At 38.6% G+C, this 10,913-nt stretch overlaps 1 protein-coding gene across 1 annotated transcript in view; it reads left to right on the top strand.

The window, feature by feature from the left end:
- The first annotated feature begins 602 nt into the window (after nt 1-602).
- The window catches only part of VRK1 (VRK serine/threonine kinase 1), a 33,557-nt gene continuing 23,246 nt past the window's right edge, over nt 603-10,913 (top strand). The window contains exons 1-7 of the mRNA XM_007470585.1: nt 603-698; nt 1,626-1,713; nt 6,181-6,289; nt 6,407-6,499; nt 8,939-9,071; nt 9,864-9,984; nt 10,277-10,335. Of these exons, the coding sequence (XP_007470647.1) occupies nt 6,191-6,289; nt 6,407-6,499; nt 8,939-9,071; nt 9,864-9,984; nt 10,277-10,335 (505 nt within the window). The 5' untranslated portion in view covers nt 603-698; nt 1,626-1,713; nt 6,181-6,190. The remainder of the gene's footprint in view (nt 699-1,625; nt 1,714-6,180; nt 6,290-6,406; nt 6,500-8,938; nt 9,072-9,863; nt 9,985-10,276; nt 10,336-10,913) is intronic.

The following is a 10,913-nucleotide window of genomic DNA, read 5'->3' on the forward strand; positions in this document are numbered from 1 at the left end:
TATGATGTGGGAAGTAAATTGTAGGACTCCTTAGTTTGAAAATCATGAGAATCAGTGTCAGGAAAGGATACAGTTACATGGACAGTGCTTGTTTGCTCTGGGAGTTCCAGAACACTCTTCTTTGTGATAAGGTTGGTTTTCTGCCAGTTTTGATAATAGATAAAATTGTAGCGAGAAACAGGAAAGGAATGGGATTTTGCCACTAATTGATTAAATCAGGTATTGAAATTTTATTATTCAGTAAATCTCAGAAATATCTTGTAGCCCTTTGGTGAAACAGTTAACATGGTTGCTGATCTTTACTTAAGAGAGAGCTTAATAATGATGAAAATAAGGTTAACAGTTTTTCTTAAACTTCTGCAAAGACTGAGCTGTATATCTGATTTTGTATAGTTTATCACATGTAGAAATGGAACTTGAGAGAAATGTAAGACTTACGGACTCTTCTGAGACTATCTGCAATATTTTTGAAGAGTTTTACTTAATCTTAAACATATTTTATAAACTGAAGTATCAAAATCGTATTGTTTGGAAAGAAAATTGACTTATTAATCTTTTTTGAAGGTTCATTGAAAATTACTCAGTAATTTTAACTACTGCTTGTGCTAATGAACTCTTTTGTTTTAAGGAACCCAGTGACAATGGACCTCTTTTTACTGAATTAAAGTTCTACCAGCGAGCTGCCAAACCAGAACAAAGTAAGAAATACAGTACACATATGTTTGCGCTTTTAAAATGACCACTGGTTTTGTTTTATTTAAGCCAAGACTAGAACATTGGATCTTATATTATGATGTTTTGTTACTTTTTACTTCACAGATAAATTCTATTTAAATGAGATTTGTATGAAAGAATTTTGATCTCTTAACAGGTTTGTTATGATAAGATTTCACTTATGTTGATAATATAGAGTTTATAAATAATATATGATTTAGGAAATATTGTTAAAAGTTGAGAATTAACCCTAATCCATGAGTATGCCTCAGGGATCTCCAAATCTTTTTTTGAGTGTTTTTTTAAATTCTGGAGACCATAACCTGCAGGGATTCCATCACTTATGAACTAGAAGACTGTCGAGGGAGAGAGCAGGACCTCTTCTAGCTACCCTTGTCCTCCTGTCCTCCAATCTCCTTCTCACCTTCCGTCCCCTCTAAAAATCCACGGAATCTCCTGGTAGGATGGTATCAGGCTTGGGAATCTCTCGAGGGGCTTCTGTCTCTCCTCGAGCTTGATTTCCTGGTTGAGGACTTTTAGAATGAGGTAAAAAAACATTTAGATAGGTGTAAAAAGTAAGTCTTTCTGTGGAAACAAGTAAACATTTACATAATTGGAGATATTAATTGTAATTGCATGTGGTTTGACTTTAAAAAATGTTTTCTGCAGATTTTTCATTTTAAAGACAATGTTTAGGACAGGATAACACAATTTTGTGGGTTAATAAAAATGATTTGATTGTAAAGTACTGTTCATTTGTTGGGTACAATGTATTGTTCACTTTCTTTTTTTATGAATAAGGGTGAAATCTTATTGCATGTATATCTTAGGCGTTCTGTTCTTGATTTTTCTGAGAAAAATTGCTGATGTATAACAAAATTGCAATCACAAGCATGTGTTTTAATTTGTAGTTCAGAAATGGATTCGTACCCATAAACTGAAGTACCTGGGTGTCCCTAAGTATTGGGGGTCTGGTCTACATGAAAAAAATGGAAAAAGGTAAAAATATGCATGTTTTGTTTTTCTCCTCCCTTTTTGAGCATTCGCAGTTCCGTTGTTTAGTCAACAATTACGTACTGAGCACCTACCTACAGTACTGCTTGGCCTTCACCTGGGTTGTGTGGACTGTATTCAACAGAGATGAACAAGGTGTTCTCTCTCGTCTGGGGGACTTGTACCGAGTGGAAGCAGCTGCCTGGAACCCAGCTGACAAGTAGGAACAAAGCCAACTTGCCTGCATTATTTTTTTCCCTTAAAAATGAATAAGCAAACATAAAATTCCATGTTATTTATGTAAAAGGGAGCCCGCAGGCTTCAATTTGGCATTTTCTGTTAGATACATAATCTGCCCACCTTTGTGAGGTTTCAGTCTAGCTGAAGAGAGAAAACAAAGCTGTATGAAGCAACCAGAAGCCAGTTAAGTGCCAACTTGTATGATGTTGACTCTTAACATGTCTTAGGAGTTCAGAATGGAGAGAATATTACTGGCAGAGTTGAGTTGGAGAAAACCTCCAATGCTTTTGATGCATAATTGACACTTTAAAAATGTTTAAATGAATGAATGGAGCATCATTCGGCAATGCTGGTAGCTGAGATTTGAAGAGTAGATTTAGTTGGAACTGGGGTATATTGGTTAGGATGCTTTCAGCTGCAGGTAAAGATAAAACTGACTCAGCTCTCTTAAGTAATTGTCAAGTGCCCAGCTTCCTTTATCTTGCCCTTTTGCCCTCTTGGCTTTGTTCTCTATTAATTCTCCATTGTATGGTCTCAAGGTGGCTGCCCATTTCTAGGCTTCGCCTGCAGACACAGTACCCAACAGCAGAAAATGGGATTGCTTCTTGTGAGTTTCACTTTCCTGGCAGGGAAACCTTTCCCAGGGGTCTCGTGGCAGACTTCCCCCCATGTTTTCTTGGTCAGAGTTTTATCGCTGCTCATTCTTAAACTAGCCACTGACAAGGGCAGAGTGATCACAGTAGTGGGGGGAAAGCCTGAACCAGAGTGGTGCTCTGTCAGAGAAGAGGGAGAGCAGAGGAGCTGCTGGGGGGACAGCCAGCGTTGTTCACCAGGAAGTTCTTATCCTGGAACCCAGGCACCTCTGAGGGAGCGTGGGAACTCCCTGGAATGATGAGAGAACATTTTGTTATATGTGGTTTTGCTGGGACAAGATTCTACAGTTTTTAGAAATTTTCTGGAGAAATAGTATAGAGCAAGGATTAAGTTAAGAGTAAGGATTCTAGAGGCAGACACTTGGTTTCAAATCTGTGTCTTGCCCCTTAAAATGTGTGTGACTGGGTAAGTTACTTCTTTTTGCCTCAGTTTCCTCATCTGTGAAATAGAGTAACACCTATCCACATAATAAGGGGTATTAAATGTAAAGCTCTTAGAATATGCGTGTTAGCTTTTACTCTCAAAGGGGTCTTTAATCCCTTAAATATTAAGAACTGCTGGTTTAAAAAATCACTGTAGAGAAGGAATAGCATCTCAAGTGGGGAGTAGCATGAACACAGGGTCATAATAGGCTTCTGGCCTGCTGGCTGCCCTCTTGGCCACGTTTCTTTTTTTTTTAATGAATTTTTTTTTCAGACATGACATTATTTTATGCATAATTGGCCATCTTTCTTTGACAAAGAATGGGGGGACTTGCACACACATGAGAAAGAGAAGGAAATAACTTGGAGAAAGAGGCTGAGGCAGGTAATGAAGATGGGGAGGAAAGGGCTGTTTGGGGCCTGTGTGCAGTAGGTAGTTGGAAGCTACTGCACGTGGCACATGTTTGAACAAAGGGACAGACACCCTCGAGGTACAGCTGACTCACCATTGACTTGTGGTGACCTTACAACTCAGCCTGTGCCTTCTGCAACACAGAGTGCCTAGAAGTATTTCCTAAACGGGAACATTGATCACCTATAAGATATTGATTTACTTTTTAGGTTGAAGCTCTTAAAAATAATCATTTTAGTTCTTTTTTTTTTTGGGCTGTGCTGCAGGTCTTGCGGGATCTTAGTTCCCCGACCAGGGATTGAACCTGGGGCCCCATGAGTGAAAGTGCCAAGATCTGACCACTGAACTGATCTGACCACTGAACTGCCAGGGAATTCCCTCATTTAAGTTCTTACAAAAGTAAAAAAAATAGAAAGTAAGATTGTCCTTCCAGCCTTTCTCCCCTGCCAGAAATCCTTACTTTCCCCTGTGACTCTTCTGAAGTGATATGAATATAAGTGCTTAGAACAATGTTAGGCTCATAAAAATGTTAGCTGCTATCATTATTAAATCATTTATACTGATTTATATATTCCCATTATTTGCATTGTTTTATCCAAGTCCCCAGGAAAGTATACATCGATGGTTTTACTTTAGAAGAGTTACTTACAAGTAGCTTTCCTTTTAGTACTCAGTGGTAGACATATCCTTGCAGAAGAATGTGGTGAAGATTTATATACAGTATTCAGAATCATGCTTCACTTGATGTGTATAATTTAGACGTGGTGAGGCGATTAAGGGATTGTTGAGAGCGCTGGTGGAGTGATCTGTGAATAAAAACAAAGGTCTACTTCTTGTAATATATTAATAGATCTCTGGTTGAATTAACCAAGTGTGCTTTAGCTCCCTTTCAGAGTAACAGCAGAGATTGTATTCTTGTTACCTACATATTGTTTCATAATAATTACACAATCACATCACTTATTTGTAAAAACAAATGTGTACATTTGTCCTTGGTCTCATCCCTCAACCTCTCAAAACCTGTTGTACAGAGGAAATCAGGAAGTCAAAATTACTGTTCCCTCTAATATTTTAGAGGTCAGGGTGAAGACATTTTGCCACTGACTAATTCTGTGACTTTGGACAAATCAATTTACCGCTATAGACATTAATTATTTTATTAAAAGATGTTTAGAAAGATCTCTAATTCTCTTCTACTTCAAAAATAGATAGAATCTTGAATTTTTTATTTCGCGTGTTGTCTTTTAAATGTTAGCTCTTCCTTCCTTACTGAACTTTTCATATTGTATTTTTATCTTAGAAGCCTAAAATATATAAATGGGGTTTTTGGGTCCTACTTACGTTCATTTATTTTGATGTGTTTGGTGCGGTGGTCAGAAGCATGCATCCACCACTTCCTAGAAGACAAATTACTAATGATCAGTTTTCTTCTGCTGTAAAATGGGGCTCATGGGACCTCCTACCTCATAAGGGTGATGTGAGGTTTAAATGCACTGATACTTCTAAAGTGCTTAGAATAGTGCTGTTCTCATACCAAGGCTTCAGCAAATGCCAGCTGTTGTTGTTACGATGGTTATTAATCTTATCCCCATTAGAAGGTATTTTGATACATTTTGAGTGTGTTCTTGGTTTTTATTGATTTATTGAATGGTTTAACTAGACAACTCAGAATCTGGAAAACTCTATAAAGTTAAAAGTGGTCCACAGAGCAAAAGGTGAACCATGTTACTGCAACTAGGTGATGTTTTTCAGTACACACTGAAATATAACACATGGTTATTGAATCTTAGAATTTGGGTGCTGGAAAAGACCTTAGAAAGCATGAGGCCCTACCTTTCATTTGATACCTATGGAAATTGGGGCCCAAAGAAGAAACGTGACTTGGCCAAGGTGAGAGAGTTGGTTTGTGGCAAAACCAAAAATCTTCATGTTGTTCCAGGACATTTACTGTTCCCCAAATCTTATTTGTTGAGTACTTAGTATACAATTCTTTTACACCATTTAAGCAGTTTTATTGCATTTAGCTACTGTTACAGCATCTCTTGACAGTCCTGATTTTAACAGAACGTTAATACTGCTAAAATGTGCCTTAAAAATAGAGAACAGGGCTTCCCTGGTGGCGCAGTGGTTGAGAGTCCGCCTGCCGATGCAGGGGACATGGGTTCATGCCCCGGTCCGGGAAGACCCCACATGCCGTGGAGCGGCTGGACCCGTGAGCCAGGGCCGCTGAGCCTGCGCGTCCAGAGCCTGTGCTCCACAACGGGAGAGGCCACAACAGTGAGAGGCCCGCGTACCAATCCCTAAAAAAAAAAAAAAAAAAAAAAAAAAAATAGAGAACAGTCACAGGCAGGAAGCTAATATACAGAAACATACATTAACATTGACTATGACAAAAATTAGTGACATCAATCTTACTCAGATTATTTTATCTTTACCTTGAAGTGTCTGTTGTCTTCTCTCTTTGGGTGTTTTCTCACACTGAACATTGTCTCATGTAGCTTTTGCTGAGACCAGGAGGCTCATAAAGTAAAAGTCAAGACAGGAAAGCTCTCACAGCTCTTGAGATTTCTAGTTGGAAGAACTTGTTTCAAACGTTTGTCTTTCCTTCCTTCTTTCTTTCCTTGTCTTGTCTTTCTACTTTCTTAGTAAACATTGCCTTGAAAAAAATTACTTTGAGAGTACTCAGTGCAAAATAGGTTTTCCTGAGTTACATTTTGTTCATTGACTTTTCTTGTTTGTCTTTAGTTACAGGTTTATGATAATGGATCGCTTTGGGAGTGACCTTCAGAAAATATATGAAGCAAATGCCAGAAGGTTTTCTCGGAAAACTGTCTTGCAGCTAAGCTTAAAAATTGTATGTGAGCTACCTTCTCGTTTTTTAATCCAGTAGAGGCTAGTTGTGTTGAAGTTCGGTCCTCTGCTGGTTGGTGTTAGGTACTGCATTAATTTATTCTATATGATGCTTTTATAGCTGGATATTCTGGAATATATTCACGAGCATGAGTACGTACACGGAGATATCAAGGCCTCAAATCTTCTTCTCAGCTACAAGAATCCTGACCAGGTAGTTTTGTAACTTTAATTTTTACCGTTTAAAACCTGTTGTTTGAAAACAAATATGGTTGCTATGAACTTTTTTTTTTTTTTTTTTTTTTTTTTTTGCGGTATGCGGGCCTCTCACTGTTGTGGCCTCTCCCGTTGTGGAGCACAGTCTCCAGACGCCCAGGCTCAGCGGCCATGGCTCACGGGCCCAGCCGCTCCGCGGCACGTGGGATCTTCCCAGACCGGGGCACGAACCCGTGTCCCCTGCATCGGCAGGCGGACTCTCAACCACTGCACCACCAGGGAAGCCCGCTATGAACTTTTGAACCCATGCAGAAGTTTTACTTTTTCAAGTAGATATGGTAATAATAATATTTCTTCTTGACACTTTTATCTAGTTAACATTCTACATTTTTGATGCGATTTGTTGGCACTTTATCAAGTTGGCTATTTTGCCCTAAATAATATTCAGAAGAAGTACTTGTGATACAAAATGAATTTCAAATAGCTATTTGAGGGTGGAAGCTTAAAATTATATAGTGCACCAATGAATTATGTTTGCCTTTCTGCTTTGTCATTTTTTAAATTTCCTTTGTTCAAGAAATCCATCAAATGTAAGTGTTCTGTTACTTGGAGAATTTGGTCTTTAACATGTTGATTATTTAAATCAATTGATTTACAGAAATATCCTAGCTGTCTAAATTTTGTAGGGTTTGGAATTCAAATGTGCATTTTTTTTTTTTTTTTTCGGTACGTGCGCCCCTCACCGTTGTGGCCTCTCCCGTTGCAGAGCACAGGCTCCGGACGCGCAGGCCCAGTGGCCACGGTTCACGGGCCTAGCTGCTCTGCAGCATGTGGGATCTTCCCGGACCGGGGCACAAACCCGTGTCCCCTGCATTGGCAGGCGGACTCTCAACCACTGTGCCAGCAGGGAAGCCCTCATATGTGCATTTTTTAAGCCTATTACATTCACTTTGTAATTCTCACTTTTTAAGGAAAGGAGAAAAGCTAATGTTATTATACCTTTATTTGGGTCAGTTTAGTTGGAGTAGAGGGATTTGTAATTTTCTTGAAGCTGATTCCATGATTTTGGTAAAAGTAACGTTTCGTTGACATAGTTGGGCCACTGTATTTAATCCATTTCATGTGTGTTCTTACTTGATCTTGTATAAGAAAGGAATATTTAAGCATTTTAACTGTGTATGTCGATATGCCATACTTTATTCTTCTTTGTCTCAGACCTAACTTTGACTTCCATTTGCTTAGTTTTCCCTTTTTCCTTTGGCTCCCCTTTGTTTTCCTGGCATCTCATATATTTGCCTCCCCTTCCCCATCTGTGTTACAGTAGCTGTAAGGGGTCTGTATACGCAGGACAGAAGAAAGTTTCTGGTCTAGAGCAGGCTAATGGAGAAATCCTAAAGGCAATCACAAAATTTCCAGGCAACTTGTTTTAGATGTGTTTAGGTTAAAAATAAGCAAACAAACAACATAGCTTAGAAACCTGAATGGTAAGGATTCTGTTAGTTGAAGTAGACTGGACTTGTATAATAAATATAATTTATTTCCATTTGCAGTTGACTAAAACATGCTGCCTTTTGTTTAGATGGAGGTATTTTTGCAGCTTGGTTATCCTTTGGGCATATGTTTTGGATGGGATAATTTTTCTAGTATTAGATGTATGTGTTAGATCCAGCCCCAAATTTTTACTTCAGTTCCCTCCTCTGACCAGATGCATACATCTGTGAGACAGTTACCCAGAATTAGAGATGTAATATGTGGCTCTGGAATAGAGGAAAGCCAAATTTATTAGCGTTATATGCTAATCAGATATACACATGCATGCCCATAGATATGTGTATATATAATACTAAAATTAAGTTCTAATTATGAAGACTTGACTTTAATATATAATATTTAAATGTAACTAAGAGCCTCATCTAAAAGTTCTTCAGATCATTATTATAATCTGTGACATATTTTTATGAAGTGAATTGATATTTGATTATTTTATAAGTGAAGACAGAGGGGAATAACTAACATAGCATGTGTCAACTAAGTTAGGAGTCTTACAGTCAGCGTGTAGCAGTTGTATTGCGACAAGTATTGATGGTTTACTCTGTGCCCAGTTTTGTTTTAGATGCCGTAAGGAAAAGTGTAAGATTTATAATCCTTGCTCAAATTGAGGAGACAAGATTATTTACAGGTGTAACACATACTTGTCTAAAGTCGGGTGATATCTGCACTATAGCTACATGGTCATTTAACGTTTTTCTTTAAAAAGTCTTTCAGAATTAAGTGCTTGCTGTTGTTTGCGTGTTGGATCTAACTTGTTTGGGGTGCTGTAGTATGGCCTTGTGGATGAATCTACCCTCAAGTGACAGTATTCTGTTTCTGGGCTTTAAAGGGAGTATATGTGTAGTCATTTTGCCTTTAATTTGTCTTGGTATTTGGACATTGATAGGTGTACTTGGTAGATTATGGCCTTGCTTATCGGTACTGCCCAGAAGGAATTCATAAAGAATACAAAGAAGACCCCAAAAGATGTCATGATGGCACGATTGAATTCACCAGCATCGACGCGCACAATGGTGTGGGTACGTCAGTGGCACCTGAACAAGAGATACATTGCCAGTGCTTTCAACTGAATTCCTACACAGTTCTTCTGCAGTAAACACTTAGACAAGTAAATCAGAATTGAAGAGGCAGGATAGGATGGGGGAAGAAGGGAGAGCTTAGGCTCCTACATTTGTGCAATGTGAGGGCACCTGTGTTTCCTCCCTGTCTTCCTCCCACCCTTCAAAGATCACCAGGGTTTCAGTAGCGGAGGTAGTTCAGTCAGCTGCAATAAGGCTTTCTTTTGCTTTTATTTAGCTTAATTGGAATGTTGGGGGTTTTCCCCCTAAAAGTCTGTAAGTTTCTTATGCAGCTACAACTTTGTAACAGGTAGACTTTTATTTTGTCACCTATTAAGTTGTCCTGTTTCTTCAGTAGTCCGTTTCTTTTTCTTCTGTACCCAACACTGTGGAGGAGCTAAAATTCCCAGTTCTCTGGGCTTCTTAATAGCTTATAGCATTTTTAATATCTTCACATTTTCCAAGGGCACTATTTAATGTGTCATTGTTTTATAATTTATTTCCTAGGCTGATAGTCTCAGTGTGAAACTGTAGAGTTTGCCAATTTGGGTTTTAAAGGAAATTATTAGTTGGAGGTAAATGATTTCTTTTATACTGCCCAGTATTCGGTGCTTTTTTCAGAATGGAGTCAAGATTTGATGATGAAAAACAAGACTGTAGAGTTGACCCTTTTACCTTATTCCTTTAGATATACCTGAAATTCTACCTTAAACATTGTTTCAGTGTGCTGAATCTGCTTCTTTTGTTTCACAGCCCCATCAAGACGTGGTGACCTGGAAATCCTTGGTTATTGCATGATCCAGTGGCTTAGTGGCCATCTTCCTTGGGAGGATAATTTGAAAGATCCCAACTATGTTAGAGATTCCAAAATTAGGTAAAGGAAAACTGATAATAAATTATTTTGGGCAAAATCATAAGGCAGATGTTTAGTCAGAACTTCTTGATGGGGACTATAGTTTTAACTGATACTAGTGTAGAAATAAGAAAGTACTTGTTAAACAGTAAGATTCCTTGGTCTTTTGTTGAATTTATTTTAGAAGAATGTCCGTAAGCGTATTTAGGATGTAGCACAATGCTGCTTAATGTGCTTTTTACTGTTATTAAATATTAATACCTTTCCATGGCATCAAGGTTCAAACAGTGACTCAGCCTTTAATTTTTAACAGATACAGAGAAAATATTGCAGGTTTGATGGACAAATGTTTTCCTGAGAAGAACAAGCCAGGTAAGAAAAAACTTCTTGAATGTTCGTAGGGATCTTGTTTTCTGCAAGAAAAAAAGTCTTGAGGTCTGTGGAATATCCCTTAATGTAGGAGCTTAGGCATTGTTAAGTGTAATCAGTGCGCTGCAGCCTGCTCTCCTGAAACAGGCACTTCCCTTTCCACAGGTGGGCCTTATTCAGTTATTATTCAGTGCTTTCAGTAATGGAACCGAATTTCATTCAGTAATTCAACTATTTTTTTTATTGAGGCTTTATTGTGTGCGAAGGACCATTCTAGGCACTAGGGATACACCAGTGAACAAATTAAATAAAACTTCCTATCCTCATGAAGCTCTAGTTGGGAAAGGTAGACAGTAAACAAACGAGTGAATTTCACAGTATATTGCATGGTTAGTACTGTGGCAGACAGAAGAAAGCAGCGAGTAGAGTTAGGGGGTGTGGGGATGGGTTGGGGAGTGAAGCGAGGAGGTGGGTTGGAATTGTAAATAGGGTGGCCAGGGATGGCCTCACTGAGGAGATGACAATTGAATAGTTATAGGAAGGAGATAGGGAGCGAGCTCTGGGGAAGTCTGGGGAAGAGC

The sequence above is a fragment of the Lipotes vexillifer genome, unplaced genomic scaffold (genome assembly GCF_000442215.2).
Source record: "Lipotes vexillifer unplaced genomic scaffold, Lipotes_vexillifer_v1.1 scaffold262, whole genome shotgun sequence".
NCBI lineage: Eukaryota > Metazoa > Chordata > Mammalia > Artiodactyla > Lipotidae > Lipotes > Lipotes vexillifer.